Below are 18,302 nucleotides of genomic sequence, written 5' to 3' on the forward strand. Positions count from 1 at the left end.
TAATACAGTTTTTACAGTACAGTAATTCGTAATATGAAGCATGTTAAAAAATAAATACTTGGACAAGTATAAAAGCAAAAACTCCTGTATTTAAAAAATGAATTAAAAAAATTAATTCATTTAAAAAAATGAATGATGATTATGCTATATTAAGGTCAGGACACTGATTAAATACAGCAGTAAATAGACCGATGGGCTCACATGACTAAAAGCCAATTGTTATTTCTATGGAACTGCAATAAGAGATGGTGGATCAACACAAACAGCAGTTGGAATGTGTTGTTAACACCCATAGTGAATATCCCTTAGCCTAGGGGTCCTTAATCCCAGTCCTGGAGAGCCGCAGTGGCTGCCAGTTTTTGTTCTGACCTGGTTGCTTAATTAGAAAGCAATTCTTGCCAATAAAGCACTAACAAGCTATGAAATTAAATTAACTCTGCTATGTCAGGTCATTCTCATATCCTAGATTTTCTTTCCCTTTCTATCATGCAAATGATTTGAAGGCTAAAATGGATGAGTAATTCTCAGTCCTTCACTTTTTTCTCTTCATTTTTCTTCCAAGTATTTAATTAAACCCAATAGTGCAGATAAATACACACAGGTGTAAATGTAAATAAGCTAAATGGAGAAATGCTGCTCTCTCTTGTCATTTGCATGTTATTGATAATAAGGAGCAATTAAAATAGCTGTTTAAGACAAAATTAAGCAATAAGGGCTCAAAATCACTAAAGTGAAGCAGAAGTGTTACTTTAGCAATAAGTGCTTTTTATTAAGCAACTGGGTTGGAGCAAAAACCTGCAGCCACTACGGCTCTCCAGGACCGTGATTGAGGACCCCTGCCTTAGCCGATTCCCTCTGTTTTTAGAATTTAAATATGCGTTGTTTTATGTATTTTATGTATGGATCTATATATTAATTTGATATTTTGGCAACAGCATTTTGTTTCTGGATTTTTTTATTTAACTTTGTTTTGTTTAAAATTGCTATGCCCGTTGCTGGACACAGAGATAATGTGTCATCATGCTCTGTCTATGCATGATGGTGGCATCCAGCAGCATGCATCCAGGAATTAAATCAAAGATATATAAACAAACCTACAGTGTGAGAGACAAACAAAATTATGATCTCTTTGGTAAACAAAAGGCAGGAAAAAAGAAAAGGGACCTGAAGATAAGACAAAGCCCAAAGCCAGGTAAGGTTGTTTTCTGTGAGATCAGTACTGTCAGTGAAGCCCAAACACTAAGCTAAATTCCCAGTCAGAAAAAACAATGCAAGAATCAGTATTAAAAAAAAAATCGTATGCAAAAGTTTTTTTATTTATCCATAATCTCAGATTGTTAGGAAATGCATACTCTTAAAATTTTAACATATTACGATGGTGATATACAGTAAAACACCAAGCACTTCTGAAGAATTACCAGGTAATGCTAAGACAAAAACAGACAAAATGATGTTGCCCTTGAATCACAAAACAGTGGTGGAAAAGACACAATAAAAAATTTTCAGTGACAAAAGCAACTCAGAGCTCTAAATAGACTTTAGAAGAGATTCTACAATTCTCAAAATGTCTAAAAGAAAAAATATGCACAAAACCCCAAGGCAAAGGAAGAAAAAAATTAGCCAATCTTAACAATTAACTAACTGACCTAGTGTTAGGAACTTTGCAATAAGGATTTTGACTATGATTTCCCCGTTTTGTATTTTGTTATATATTTTGGATGAGTTTGTTTGCTTCAAAAGTCTTTTGTTCCCCATCTCTTGCCTTTACTGGGCTCAAATACAATTTTGAGCACCTCTATTTCACTTAAGTGTGAGACGTTACATATATCGTACATTGTAAAGTCAGAAATGCTCTTTTATACATTTGTAAACGTTTTAGCAAAGGTGCATATGGAAACATTATCAAGAAAAATGTTACATTGAATTAGGTGTATTGTTAAAGACCGAGTCATACCGTGCAGACTTGGGCAACACGTGGCACAAAGATGTTTTCGAAGAAGGTGTATTCATTGCCCACCTCACTGAAGAAAAAGTAGACTCTGCTCTCAGGGTCTCTTTCAGGAAAGGAAAAGGATCCAGCAAAGTCAGGATCTGTTGTAACATATGACAGAAAACCAAGTAGTTAGTACACATCACAAACAGTTCTAAAAATTTGATATTTATCATCAGTTTGTTCACTCTGGAAGCAGTGACTATTCAAGAGGAAACCTCATCTGTTTAATTGAGCTAAGGTTTCTTCTGTCTTGCTGCATTTCCTGTGTTCATCTACAACCCTCGACATGTTTCAGCTGAGGCAACTCATATCAAATTTTGTGGTGGTACACTATCAATTACATTACGCTTTAAACTTCACTAAGGGTTTTATTATTCTCACACTTTATTGCATACATAATGCATTTTTTATAATAAACACAATCTCTGGACATTACACCCTCACATAATAAGTAATGATTTAATATATTTTTCCCATTTAACAGTTGGAGTGTGTACATATTAAATGACTTGTTCATGGTTAGACAGTAGTGGACAAAGAACTGGCATCTTGGTAGTTTACAGTTTAAGGTCTTAACTGGTAGGCTACAATTTTCTTGCCTTATATTTGTTAGAAAGTGAATTTGTTTCTGCCCCTTAGATGTAAAAATATCCCAGTAATCCTGCTGGAAGGCAGTGTGGTGTAAAGGATTATAGTACTGATATACAGATCCCTTTTTTCCAATTCTTGCCTCTGACTCATTATGCAACGTTCAGCAAATCATTTGATGTTCTTGTGCGCCAGACTGTAATACATTTTGAGGTTACTCGACTCTTTTGGGATGATAACCCCCCTCCAAGCCAAACAGGACAACACGCCGAAGTGTGTCCCGAAGCGCGATTGCCACGTCTGTGGAAGATTACTTGTCCATTGCCAGGGCAAGCACAGGCTCACAGCGCTGCAGCTGAGCACTGAGGAAGCAAATCCGAGTTGATCGCGGTTGCTATAAGTGTCTGTCATTGATAGGTGATGCAAGGAACATTTTAAATGCAGGGAACATTATTACTTGGCCACTAACTTGGCCACAACCCTGTCTGACTGCTGTGTCTGTGTATAGGAGAATGGTAGATCCTGCTATAATAAATAAATGTGCTGTTCCTGTTTCGAGCTGAATAAAGTGTTTTTTGCTAAAGTACTAAGACTCAGCCTTGTGTTTTGGAGTACAAGACAGCGACTCACACGTAACAAAATATATGCAAACAACTGAACTGTATTGTAATATTTTAAATCACCTTGAATGAGGTTACCAAATTTATAATAGTCACAAATGCTATAGGAGAAAGTGACTTGATGTAAGCTTCTTTGGTTAAAGTTACAGCTCTTAAATATGAAAGTAAGCAAGTTTTCCATGCAGTCAAAATAGTTAGGGTTGAGAACAGAGCAAAGAATTTGATTGGCCAGTCCTGTTCTGCAAGTAGTTTCATTGGGTTATGATGACACATCTTGCAACTTTACACTTCTGCAATTATTCTAAATACAGACAAACTATCGTCAAGTGTCTATAACAATGACTGCATATATTCTGTCACTTAAAATTTTTCAGATATGATGACTTGCCATTTAGCCACATTTCGATATTCAAAGATTTTCTGCTCTCAGTAACCAATGATCGCCTTATGACAGGCAAGTTTGCTTGAAAATCTCCCATTAAACCAGTATAAAGTTCTCCTCCTGAAATAAGATCACAAGGAAAAAAGTATTAAACACAAATACTGACTATTCTTGCCAGCATCTGTCAGTGCACAATAGCAGCTGACCCACAAATTTACCAGTAATCATTAGTTTGAATTTTATACTGAAACAAAACACAGAGTCAAAAATCCTTGAAAGATGACCCAGAAATTTCCCAAGTTAATATTAAGTATGATTCCCAGGAATCTAATGCATTGACGTAGGAATAAGGTATTTCCTCCTCACAAACAGAGGAGAAGTCTTATGTCTTGTGTTTTATGTGCCATGACAGAATAGAAAAAAGAAGGGTAGAGATTACAGCTGAACTCAGTGTGCTTGTTATCCCTTCAAGCAGTGCCGTCTCGGTCAAGCAGTATGCAATTGGCTGTCACTAAAAGGGGTGGGCAAGACTGTGCTGGAAGGTCAGCACTCTGTTGGTAAACATAACATACCCATTGATTTTCATTTTGCATTTAAATTGACTTAATTCGGCAATAAGAACAGCATGGTCAGCAAGTCTGACTTACCTCATGACTAGGATTTGCCATCTCCCTGTGGCCAAGACAACTCACAAACTACAAGTCAAACACTTTCATGAGTGACATCATTGTGGAAGTCATCCCAGCCTCGTGCTCCTCTGTACACTGCCGAACCATTACACTGCATCTCTGAATGGAGCAATTTCCACATGTGACATTCTTTGTTTCCTGCCAATTATTCACTCCTATGCAAATGTCTCTCCTGGGAATTAAACAAGCACTCTTTGGGTTACAGAGATGCACTCATAGCTGCTAATAATGCTGAGCAATGTGGGAAGTTTCACATACTGCTCAGCAAGATTTGCAGCCCCTGAATGTACATGTATAACCTGAAGGTTGCTAGTTTACATTACAGGAGAGGTATTTGCCAATGACAGTGTAGTACAAAGTGGGCATTGCCCATTCTGCTACACGTTTTTAGTGGCACAAAAAGCCATGAGACAGCAGATTCAACACCAGCTTGCATTTCAGAGTAAGTGGCTAAACAGCCGTCAGTATTAATATCAGCCTGTACTTCATCTGATAACAAAGATGTAAATCAGAGTTGAACTGACATCTTTGCAGAGATTCCTTCAGAACATAAGATGCCAATAGGACACCCAAGTTTGAACAAAAACTGTAAGAAGGCACTTGTTCTGTATCCGAAAGAGACTTTAATCAGTTTGTTTTTAAACAAGCTGCATTCATTTCTGAACTCTGTTTGCACTCCCTTGTACCCTCTGAAACTTACTCCTCTCTGACACCTAAAACCTGATGACATACTCCCTTACTGGGGAGCTGAAAGCTGACTAACTCTACTTTTTGTGGACCTGAAAGTTAATATCCACTTTGACAAGCCAATTACTGTGCCAGTGATTGAGCCCAGTCTGAGAAGACTGAGAAGCAGCCATTACTTCAAGAAGGTAACTTCAGCATCTAAACTCTTATGCCAGAGAGAGTAATGATTTTCCCTATGATGGTGCAGAGGACACAGAGGTTAATGGGGAGTTGCGAAAAGCACAGTACACCACAAATAAAGGAAAATGCTGCAAAGAGAAAGAATGTACTTCAACGCAAGAAGAACACTCCATTTGAACAAGGAGTTTTGAAAGACTTGGTATCATAAAACTGTTTAGCTATGCCAAGATAAGTTTGAACTCTAAATAGTCAGCCTCTTTTGTGTCATATGTATGTCTGTCTCAAATGTCTTGCATTCTGTCTTCTATGTTAATATATATTCAGTTATCATATGTTTATCATCCTTGTGTTTATCATTTAATTGTATTATTCTGTTTCTTAAACCGTGTATACTTCAGTTAACTTGATATAAATAAAGACTGGAGACCACCTCCTAGACATAAAAATGAGAAAAATAAAGTATGAGACTTGCCAAATTATGTAATTAATCACTGACATAACTGAAGGCAAAACTGAGAATTAATTAACCACGTTTAAATCTCTTTTCTCCTACAGCAGCACAGGAGAGAATATTTGGCAGGAAATACCAACAAACTGTTGTCCTAATAGCATATGGTAGAATAATACAAATTACAAACTGAAATCTCCTCTGATGTGAGTCTTTCTGGATCTTCAGTAAAGGATCCATGATCCCTTTCCTTACAACTCTGTCATAACCCACAATTGACAAGTTATTAATGGCACATTAAAGGCTCATGATGATTTATTACATTTTTCCTATGAGAGTGACAGCTGAAACATTGTATTCTTGCCTTTGCTATCCATACACCTGCCAGAATGGCACCAAAATATTCTCTTTTCCTCTGTAGTGTGAATTACCCTTAAAATAACATCTACATACTGTGGAAGAAAAAATAGAGTTGGGGTCACATAGCTATTCAGCATAAAGTGTTTTGATATGCTTTCCATATTAAAATATAGCATCCATCTTAGAAGTATAAAAGGATTAATAAATGTCAGAAACCTGTTCAGGCATATAAGGAAACTAGATAAAGGTCAAGTGAACAACAAAGACAAGAATGTACCAGGAGAAGGTTGATGTAATACACCAAATGTAGGATTAACGGATCAGCAGATGTCCTGTAAACAATAAAACTGAACAGTTGTCACTTACAGTACATAGAGATTTCAAGAGTAACATCTAAACTAAGAGATATTGAAGAACAAGGATATCATGGAGAAAGACTTTTATTTAGGCTGGTTGTGCTTTATGCTAAATCACCTCATGTCTTTTACCTATCAGAGTATGATATGTAAACATTAATCAGCACTGTTATGTAAATTTAGTTATCAATAAGTATGAGCTTCTGCTTTTATTATGTGATCACTCTGTAACAGATTGAAGGAGAAAAAATGACACAATGAACTGCTGTTCTCCTGCATGATTATTGGCTCAAAAGTTTGCTTTTTTATCAGACTTTCTTTAATTAAGATATTGATTTCTAGAACAATACATTATCCAGACCCATTTCAATGTTAACATACAACAACACAGGAAAGCAGCTCAACTCACCCGCTATGATTGCTGTGTGTTTTTGATAAGGGTCAAAAGGACAGATTCCATTAGCATTGGGCCTTTTGCCATCTCCTGGTCTGGTTATTGTAAATGTTTTTCGGTCCTTCCATGTTGATGCAAGAGAAAAAATGAGAACTTCATGTCCGGTCATGCTTTCCATGTGATTTTCAGATGACATTTCAATATAGATTTTCATTACCAAAAAAGTGACTATGAATCAGTTTTGTTAAAGATTTGCAAGAAGCCAATTAAACATTTGTGAAAATAGAAACTTGAGCAGCATCAAGCATCTTTCTAGATGATAATCTACAAGAAGGGGACATCTGCATAAGGCGCTATTACTTGAAAGGTTGCATGGGCACAACTGACATTCAGCAATGTCTTATACTTTAAGCAAATGTATTAGCAATATATTTCATAATTCTATTTTCAACGTGTATAGTTTCTGTTTTACTTTTCATCTATATTATATACTGTATTATACAGAATTGACTTTCTGCTAATTTCAATTGACTAAGTTCTGCACTTTATGTACTATTTTTCACATTTTCTATACACGGTAGATATTGATTGGTAAAAGACAAGCATTTAGCATTTCGTTTCTTACAAAATACATGTAGGTGGGCTTAAATGCATTGGTCCCACAAATGATGTAATGAGTCTTGTTCAGCGGCAGAAGGATCCGGATGAAGTTAGAGCACTTTAACTGTAGAAAAATGAAAGAAAAAAAAAAAGATCAGCATTCTGCTAATAAAAGGTTTAGGAAGAATTGAAGAACTGCAACAAAGAGGGCACTTCTCTGACCTTAAGATTTCCAAAACAGTGCATATCGATTAAAAGATCAGTATTAGGAGGTCATGACAAAATAGAGGCAGGAATCAATCCCAAGTCACAACACTTGAATACTGGCTCAGCCCCTGGCTGCAGTGCCTCTTGTGTTGAGTTTCCAGATTTTATCTGAGTTCACATGGATTTCATCTGAGACTTCTGCCTTGCTCCAAAAACTGTTTCTGAATTCTGGTCCTGGGAATGCATTGTGGCTGTTGTTTCCCATGCCAACTAATATCTCAACAGTCTCAAAAATGACTGACCCTGCAGATTATACTTCTTTGTACATTACATTTTCAGTTTGAAGATTGTGGAGACGTTTGGTCTACCCCTGCATTAAAGTGGGATAAAACAGACACCAACTCTTCCAGAAAATCAAATGGCAGACATATTTACCCTTCCACATTCATACTAGGTCAGTTTAAGATTTTCATGACCATTGCAAAACTTTCCATTAATTGTCCAGACTAGTTTTAATTAATTCAATGCTACAGATTTTAGGGAAGTTACAGACGGATAGTCCATTGCTGACAAAATAAGATAGATAACAGAGATCAGTAGTCTAAGTTTATCTGAAATTGCTAAATGTGAAGTTGTTAGTCTATAACAGAATTCACACTGGAAATAAATAACCCAAGAACTAAATTCTCTTACAAAGTTTCTCCTCTGGTTTTTAAAAGAACTCGGACATCCTTCTAACTTTGTGCCATCTTATATTGGCTTCCTTGACTTCACATCTCAAGCAGCTTGTTCACCACATGCCTAATACAATGTAGCATAATAGCAACAAATGTCTTCAAAATGGTGGGCAATATGGAATACAGATAAATAAAATGGTGGCAGTCATAACGTGAAAAACAAAGATAAAAATATCAACAACTGTAAGAAAAAAATAAGTATTGTTTGCAAGGTCTTATTAAGGGTCAACACAGGAAGCAACATGTAATCTATGTATGTACAGAAAAGATGATCAGGCCACTTGCTATAATTAGCCATGGCAGGAGCTGATTTGATTTCGTATTTTGTTGTTTACTTTAATTCACTTGCCTGTTAAGGACCTCCTTAAAAACTTCCTTTTTTAACTACATTCTTAAAGTAAAGAAGTGTGAAGTAGCTAACTTGATATAGTTTGCACTTGTATTTGTTCATCATAAAATATTTAGAATGAAATAACAGAGGAAATAGGTAGCAGGCCAATTGGCGTTATTTAGACAACATTTTGTTGTTTTTTACTTTCTCGTATACAAAGTATAGGGAAAGTATTGTAATCATCCAAAAATTTGATGTTGAGATTTTCATGAATCTCAATATTTTAGACCTCCCTGACTTTCTTATATTTGAAGTATAGGAAAAGTATTGAAATCCTCCAAAAATTCAATTTCAAGATTTTGATGAATCTTGACGTTTTAGACCTCCCCGATTCCAAAAATGTCTGTGCGTGTGTGTGTGTAAGTGTATGTGTATGGAAACATGATAACTTGAGTACTTAGGTCAACCAAATTTTGTATACAAGTATTAGGTACAAAATGTAGATTTCTATCAATTATTTGTCTATTTCCGTTAACCGGAAGTGGTACTTTACCTTTTATTCATGGAGCTGCAGAGTCCGATTTATTCAACTTTACTTTTATAATAATTGTTCAATATATTATTAATTCGATTTTATTTGTTGTTGATACTTCTTTAATGTACTTAATATAAAAATATAATTATTGTCTTGTGGTTTTTTCCTCAAATATCCATCCCCATATCTGAGTATACGAGAAAGTCTAAAGGAGACTACTCCCGATTTTTTCTGTGAAAATTAAAATACACACAGATTATATGATCACTGATTAGAAATACACATTGAGATACTTTGGGAGAGAATAATACAGGCAGAAAAAGTCATAAAATTACATGACAGGTTTGAGAAACAGTGTAAATCTGTTTCTAATTTGCTATGAAGAAACAAGCAACCACAGTTTTATGTTTTATGTTGAGAATTTCATATAATTTTGTACTTGTCTTTGGGGTTTTTCAGGTTGAGGATCCAGTTTAATTTATTAACTGCTTGAAATTGTATTTTGTTTTGTAACATCCAGGGTGGCATTTTAGGTCCTTAATCTCTGCATTTAGGTGTGATTCCCTGCATTTCGACCTATAAGGTTGTGACGTGTGTTTAATCGATGCAACAGGATAAAAGGCAGGCTAGGATGTAATTTCCTTATTCAATCTTTGGATACCAAAACTTTCGAAAAGCTTTATGCAAACTCTGCTTGCATTTTACTTTTGGTTTTGGCCTCTTGCTTGTTCGCTCTTGTTTAGGCTTTCGTTTCATTTTGCTCTTGATCCCTTGTTTTGTTTTCTTATGTGCATCTTCCAGTGATACTCAAAACATTTACCTGATAGAACAGTATGAATTTCTGATCTCAAGCGTGCAGTCAAGATAAAGAGAATGTAAACTATATCTGAATGCTGTGATTTGTCAGTGATCCAGTCCAGAGTTGGGTTCTGCCTTGCACTCATTTCTAACAGAGTACACTTTGGCTTTCTGAGATTCTGCACTGCAGAAATGTTTTTAATTAACAACTATATAGACAAATAAAAAATAGTAAACCTGAGCAATTCAGAGTAGTGTGGAAAAAGAACTACAAATTTAATAAGCACTGTAATTTGCATTAAAGTAGTTTGTCACAATCTCATGTATCCCCATCTTATCCCCACCCTTTCCCTTTATACAATGTATAATATCATTCATTATTCACATTTTATTTATATAAGACACTACATGTCTTGTTTAGTATGCATCACATTTTCCAATAATTTACTTTATATCTCTTCATATATTATATATTTATCATTTTTCTCGCCTCCTTTTATCAAAAAATATTTCTGTCAATACTTGAAGCTTACCCTTGGATTGTCCACTTTTTTTGTGCAATCAGCTATTTCCTCCACTGAAGGACTCAAGTTAAGCTGATGACAAAGTAAAAAAAAAAAAAAAGATATGTCACTGATGGAGAAATTACCAGCACAGCTAAGTCCTCAAAAAGTTCTTTATAGTAAATATATTAGAAATAAAAAGTTAAAGAATGCAGTAGAAGCAATGCTTAACAACTTTTTGGTAAATGCAAGTAGCAATGCAGGAAAATGACGCACACATATATGTCTGTATATTATGCATACACTAACCAGCCACTTTATTAGGTACACCTTGCTAGTACCGGGTTGGACCCCCTTTTTGATTGGCTGGAATGTTTTGTGGCATAAATTCAACAAGGTGCTGAAAACATTCTTCAGGGATTTTGGTCCATATTGACATGATAGCATCATGCAGTTTCTGCAGGGTTGTCGGCTGCATATCCATGATGCAAATCTCCTATTTAACCACATCCCAAAGGTGCTCTACAGGATTGAGAGCTGGTGACTGTGGAGGCCATTTGAGTACAGTGAACTCATTGTCATGTTCAAGAAACCACTTTCAGATGATTTAAAGATTTGTAACATGGCGCATTATCCTGCTGGAAGTGACCATTAGAAGATGGGTACACTGTGGTCATAAAGGGATAGACATGTTTAGCGATAATACTCAGGTAGGCTGTGACATTTAAACAATGCTCACTTGGTACTAAGGGGCCAAAAGTGTGTCAAGAAAATATCCTCCACACCATTACATCACCACCACTAGCCTGAACTGTTGATACAAGGCAGGATGGATCCATGCTTTCATGTTGTTGACGTCAAATTCTGGCCATACCATCTGAATATCATAACAGAAATTGAGACTCATCAGACCAGGCAAAATTTTTCTAGTCTTCTATTGTCCAATTTTGGTGAGACTTTGTGAACTGTAGTCTCAGTCGTCTGTTCTTAGCTGACAGGAGGTCTCCTGTTGCTGTAACTCATTAGCTTCAAGGTTCGATGTGTTGTTCATTCAGAGATGCTCTTCTGCATATCTCAGAATGAGTGTTTATTTAAGTTACTGTTGCCTTTTTATCAGCTCAAATCAATCTGGCCATTCTTCTCTAACCTCTGGCATCAACAAGGCATTTTCGCCTAGAGAACTGTCACTCACTGGATATTTTCCCTTTTTCAGAACATACTCTGTGAACCCTAAAGAAGATTATGCTCGAAAATCTCAGTAGATCTGCAGTTTCTGAAATACTCAGACCAGCCCATCTGGCACCAACAACTATGCCATGTTCTGATGCATGGTTTGAACTTCAGCAGGTCGTCTTGACAAGTTCTACATGCCTAAATGCATTGAGTTGCTGCCGTGTGATTGGCTGATTAGATATTTGCTTTAAGCAGTTGAACAGGTGCACCTAATAAAGTGGCTGGTGAGTGTATGTAAGGAAAAAATTGCATAGTTACAATGCAAATGATATCAAAGTCACATTATATACACATATCAATGACTAGAAACATGCTTGAGATTTACTTCATTTCAGTACATTTTGTTTTATAATGTTCTTCAAACTTTACAAATTACATGATAAGTACACATAAAGACACAGATTTGTTAAAATAGACAGGCAAACAAAGTAGTTTGAAACTAATTAACATAAACGGAGCCAAGCAATATTTGTCTATTAATCAACTGTTGAAATATGAAATATGGCCTGTAAACAAAGCAAGACAAAAAAGCAAAAACTCCCATCTGCTGCATCCTTGTAGAAAATAAACCCCTGAAGATCTATGATCAGTAATAACAGAAAAAACAAAAGTTAAAGACAAAATCACAGTTTGAATCCTGGAGACCTTCACCAATTGGCCATCTATTCCCTGCTGGAGGGAGAGATAGTATTCATGGAGTTTAATACCCAGAAATTATTAATATGTTAAATAAATGTGATAGTTAAAAAAATATACTGGGGATACAACATTGGAGGGGGTTAATAGAAGTAAACTTAATAAAAAACTAGTATGGAAATAAAAAATTTAAAATTAAAGATTTTAATTTACAGTTTAGAGTGTCACTCTCATGTCTTATCACCCATTCTTTTCAAAAATATTTATTATGTGCCATTTTCTCAAGCTGCTATTGAACCTTTGCCTATTATAAATATAATTTAAATCATGATTTTCTGGATTTTAAAGAACAAACACAGGACAGCCTGATTCAGGTCCTTACTTAATTTGTATAAGACAAAGTGTATTATATTTTTCTCATTTAATTTGATTTCCTTATTTTATATATTTTATTACCTGAAAACAGGCCAACTTATGTCTTTCTATGTTTACAACTGTTTGTCAGCCTACATCTATGTCTGAAGTGCCAGTTTTCTATCTACTGTATGCTGTTACCTTAATGCTTTTTTATTTATTATTATTATTATTTATAGATTAAAGACAGAAAGCTGTATTACAGATATCACAAGGGAGACGTGGCAGGTAATAGTGGACCAATTGACAATAAATGAACAAGCTTATGTTCACATTAGTGTATAATCTCCCATGACAGGCACTCTAACCTGCAGAAAATGTGCTTCCTGTCTGTACTCTCAACAGCAGCAGCTGGCATGCATTGGATGTCAGCAGCAGCACTGAATTAGGGGCATTATAATTGTATTGCAAAACAGAATGCTTACCAAATAATTTTGTACTTTCAATAATGAGCAATATTTACAGAATTGTTATGTATCAACTAATCTTAATTCAAAATGTTAACCTAACCCTAAACCTAAAATGTATAAGTATATATAACTCCTCGTAAAAAATCTTCTCTTTGAGCCCTAGGAAGCAAGTTACCTGAACTATTCTAGAACATTTCAATAATTATTTACTGCTCTGATGCATATCTTTCTGATCATAAAATAGGTCATTACAATATCAATTGATGAGAAGAATTCATAATTAATTGCAGAATTACAGCATTTGAGGGTTCCTTTAGAGTGCTTCTTTCTTTTGCACGATTTGCCTCAAAAACTAATCAGCACATTATCATCTCATAACAGGCTTAAGTCTCGAGTTTAGTATTTTTCTGTCTAGCTGTTTTAGCTCTAGATCATCCACAAGAAACTGTGACACACATACGCACAGACTGACACACACTCATCATCGAGATATTGTTTTCGGTATCAAGTGCTCCTAAAACATCGAAATCCATAGAAAACTGAAGATCGAAATTTTTGACAAATCTAAAGCTTTTTCTACTCCCTAATAGATGATTGTTTATTGTGGGGAAGAGTGCAATGCAAAAAAATCAATTAAATAATTACATTTATTGGTGCAGCTACATAACTCTATGGCTCTGTTTACATATATTCCACATATTCGAGAGTTTGGTCTCTAATTGGAGATGGAAATGGTTAAATCAGTCAAGTGTCTTTTTTCTAGTTGCGTTACGAGAAAGAGACCTGGGTTCAGATTTATAAAATTTGTGTATGCACAAATAGAGGGTTGAAATGTGCAAAAGCAGTCTTCCATGTAAAAACCAAGATTTATAAAATAAAATGTGATGGAAGAACATGTAGAAATTTATTATAACTCAAATCCATATATATACTGTACAACATTTCAGAGAAAACAGGAAATGACAACACCCTTGATTAAGTAGAGTAATGCTAGCAAACCAGTTAAATAACCACTCATGTGTATTATAAATCACAGAGCCATTATTAGAATGTGTGTTGATAAGACAAACATATTATACCTCAAAAGGTGATGAATATGATGTATAGACTGTATTTTAATAATCTTTCAGGAGGGCCAATGCTGCATATTTGCACTGAAGAACTTTTGTTTTTTTCATCACCTTATATAGGCTATCCGTTGTGACATCTCAGTGATCTGGGTGACATGTTTGAAATATCTCAGCCAATCATAACTCCATCATGTCCATTGTGTGGAAGCCATTAACAGATTGACAAGGCACTACATCCAGTTTACATATGGTGTGGGTGTACTGTACATACATAAAACATAGTATGTTTTTGCCAAAATAAAAAGCTAATTTTGCAACAGTGTCTGGTTTCCCTAATGCAATTGGAACACTTTACAGCACTCTTATCGCAATCAGGGAACCTAGCGAGAATGGTTTCTTTTGTTAGCTGTAAGTAGTAGTAATAGTAATACAACAGTCATCTATGAAGTCAAGATGAGATTGACAAACCACATGTCACAGCGGCCTGGGTTTACCTATGATTCATTTATTTTGCAGCAAAGCAGCACTGGTGCTGTTCATGGTGGCAGCCTTGTTGGTAAGGTAACTATCTGACCCTGCAATTTTTTCATATGGCCTGTACTATTTACTGTAACAGCAATCATGTCATTACATGTGCCTGGCGACAGTGGGTACCTGACAAGATGCTAGCACCTTACATTACTTCCTGACTCCCAGAACGCAGATCACATGTGCTACAATGCCACACATGATCATACACACTCAGTTGCAGAGTGCATCATAGGACTCAATGTGTCAGGAGTAAGGCTGCTGTTCCTGCCAATGAAGTTCAGTAGCATCATGATTGCATTTGTACAAGGGTGATTAGCATAGTCCATACATAGATGTTTCAGGGTGGCAACGAAACAGGTTTCAAGGCACATTCATATATGCACATTTACAAGATCATTGTAATTTATAAAGATAAATTCAATAGAAATGTGCATATGCCAGTTTTTTTTTTTGACGCACAAATTTTCCTGTTTTTTAGCATATGTACAGTATATTTTAATGCTCAGATCCAAGCTAAGTTTTATTAATGAGACCTACGTTGTTTGAGTTCTGGTTGTGAGACTCTTTAGGACAGAGAGTAAAGTAAACCAGGTGGAATCTAAACAGACGGTAATAAATTACATTGACCACACCCAACACATCTCTTTTAAACAAGCCCATTGTACACAGGCAGTTTAATGCACCTACTTCTCCACCAGGTTTCATTCATTGTTACAGACTTGTTTAGGAGCAGCAGAGATGTAAACACATTTAAGAGGAAAAAAAAAAAACAAGAGCAGACAGAATAGTAATAATCAGTAACAAGAGGCAGAATATACCAAAACTTCAAAGGCAAATAATTTCAAAAATGAAAGCAAAGTTCTTTGTCCCTAAATTATTTTAGTGTATTGTTTATTCTTTTTTGAGAGTGTCTTTCATTTAAGAAATTAAAGCTTAGGCAGCCAGCTATTCGCAACATAATGACAATAAGCATCATGGATATCCAAATGACTCTATCAGCAACTGGTGTTCTTGCCATAAGCAACAGGGCAGTACTTATGGTAAACAGGACATGAATAGAGGAAATTACAAAAAAAGGAAACAATGATATCACAGGAAGTTTGGGTTTGAGAAAATATTGAATAATTTTTCATGAATTATTCAAAATAATGCCATCATGTTCAAAACATTCACAACTTAGAACATCTATCTAACTAACTGTTGTGACCATCAGGGGATGTACCAGCTCCTCAAACACCCAACACAACACACACATTACCCTCAGCAGCAAATCACAAAAGACAAATTACAACACTACTTGTCTCTGTCTTCCTCCTACCTCTACTCCTCCTCTGTTAAGCTTTGTCCTCTTCCTCCTAAATCTGGCTCTCAGAATAAAAGTGGGCAGCTCCTTTATGCTGCACCTGGGAGTGCTCCCAGGTGTGGTGAAAGCCCAAAATAGGGTTCTGCAGCTTCCACAGCTCCCCCTTGTAGTATCCACGGAACCCAGCAGGGCTGAGCTGACAGATACCAATTCTTACACAGCCCTGTAGGAATCCGAGGTGTTGTTGCAACCCAGGGGCCTTCCAAGTAGCAGTTCGGGGGAGACAGCGCCCTTCAAAAGCCATCTCCCCCAGTCCCTCCTGTAAGGAGGCATCCTAGCCAGGTAAAAATGCTGGCCGCCCCTCACACAATGAATCAATGAATCTATCTATCTATCTATCTATCTATCTATCTATCTATCTATCTATCTATCTATCTATCTATCTATCTATCTATCTATCTATCTATCTATCTATCTATCTATCTATCTCTATCTATCTATCTATATCTATCTGTCGTACACTCATGGAACACATTATTAGAAACACTATACTAATACTGGGTAAGGGCTCATTTGCACTCAAAACAGCCTCAGTTCTCTGTGGTATTGATTCCACATGATGTTGGAAATATTTCTCTGAGATTCTACTCCATCTTGACATGATTGTATCAAACAGTTTCTGCAGATCTGTCAGCTGCATATTCTAGCCGTGAATCTTCAGTTCTATTATATCCTAAATGTGTTCTATTGGATTCAGATCTGGTGACTGGGAAGGCCACTAAAGTACACTGAACTCATTGTCATGTTCATAAAACAAGTCTGAGACAACTTTTTCTTTCTGTCATATTGCATTATCATCCTGGAAGTAGTAATTAGAAGATGGGTGAATTGTGGCCATGAAGGGATCCATATGATCAGCAACAATATTCAAATTGGCCATGGCATTTAAACATTCCTCACACCATTATACCACCACCACCAGCCTGGATTGTCGACACAAGGCAGGTTGGATGCATGGTTTAATGGTGTTGGTGACAAATTCTGACCCTAAAATCTGTGTGTCTCAGCAGAAATTGAGATTCATCAGAACAGGCTATGTTTTTCTAGTTTTCAGCTGTTCAGTTTTGGGGAGCCTGTGCCCACTGCAGCTTCAGCTTTCTGTTCATGGCTGATAGCAGTGAAACCCAATGTGGACATCTGCCTCAAGGATCAAGATGCTGAACATTCTGAGCTGCTTTTTTGCTCACCACAATTTGTATAGAGCGATTATCTGAGTCACGATAGCCCTTTTGCCAACTCAAATCAGTATACTCATTCTCCTCTGTCCATAGAACAGTCAATCACTGGACGATCTGTGTTTTTCACACAACTCCAAAGACTGTTGTGTGTGAAAACACGAGGAAATCAGCAGTTAAAAAATAATCAAACCAGCCTGCTTAGACCCAACAGTCACTTGACTTGACTGACATCATTGAAATCATATTTTTTCTCATTCTGGTGTTTTGGTGCGAAGTTTAACTGAAGATCTTGATATGTACCTTCCTGGTTTTATGTATTGTGCTGCTGCCACATGTTTGGCTGATTAGATAATTGCATGGATAAGCAGGTGCTCTGGTCTTTCTAATAGTTTGCTCATAGAGTGTATATGAAATGTTAATGTCTGTCTGTCTGTCACATGATTACTTGTGAACTAAAGGGGCTAGGACATCAATCTGGTTTGAAAGCTTATGACCTGATACATTCTGCAAATTCCAAAAATGTACGTAATAAAATATTTTAGGACTGTAAGACTACATGTTTCAATAGTCTTATATATAAATATCTATGTGTGGAAGTGTGAGGTGGAGACAGGGTAAGGGCCCCACCTCAGAGGAAACAGAAACTTGTTTAGCCGCTAATACAAAAGTGAGGCGAGCACATCTGTAAAACGGTATCCTTTTTACTTTTCATCCCGCCGTTAATACACCATAGAGTTGAGCATGTCGGCAAAATGAAACCTCCTAGGAGAGAGATGCCTAGACTAGTTCTTTTCAATTGCCTGGCATCTTTACATTTCAATTTTTTTTTCTGACGATTATAATAATTTCTAGGACCCTGGGCTTTTTACAGCACAGGCTTGCACAGCTAGTTATTATATATTTCTGGGGCATTTAGGTTAATAGTATGTAGTTTATAAACTTTTAAATTGTTGTAGCAATTAGTAGGCTAAAATATAACTCCAATATAAAACAGCCAAGAACTCATCATGAATCACATTAATTGCACTATGGATTTATGAACACATAGAACTGGTTCAC

General features: G+C 36.1%; 1 protein-coding gene across 1 annotated transcript in view; it reads right to left on the reverse strand.

Moving 5' to 3' along the window:
* The window catches only part of LOC120538345 (semaphorin-4B-like), a 53,430-nt gene that overhangs the window by 18,985 nt on the left and 16,143 nt on the right, over positions 1-18,302 (reverse strand). Inside the window, exons 3-7 of the mRNA XM_039767812.1 lie at positions 10,439-10,501; positions 7,323-7,421; positions 6,713-6,818; positions 3,590-3,703; positions 1,955-2,091 (exon numbers count right to left, since the gene is read on the reverse strand). Coding sequence (XP_039623746.1) covers positions 1,955-2,091; positions 3,590-3,703; positions 6,713-6,818; positions 7,323-7,421; positions 10,439-10,501 — 519 coding nt within the window. The remainder of the gene's footprint in view (positions 1-1,954; positions 2,092-3,589; positions 3,704-6,712; positions 6,819-7,322; positions 7,422-10,438; positions 10,502-18,302) is intronic.

Source organism: Polypterus senegalus, chromosome 1, assembly GCF_016835505.1.
Source record: "Polypterus senegalus isolate Bchr_013 chromosome 1, ASM1683550v1, whole genome shotgun sequence".
Classification (NCBI taxonomy): Eukaryota; Metazoa; Chordata; class Cladistia; order Polypteriformes; family Polypteridae; genus Polypterus; species Polypterus senegalus.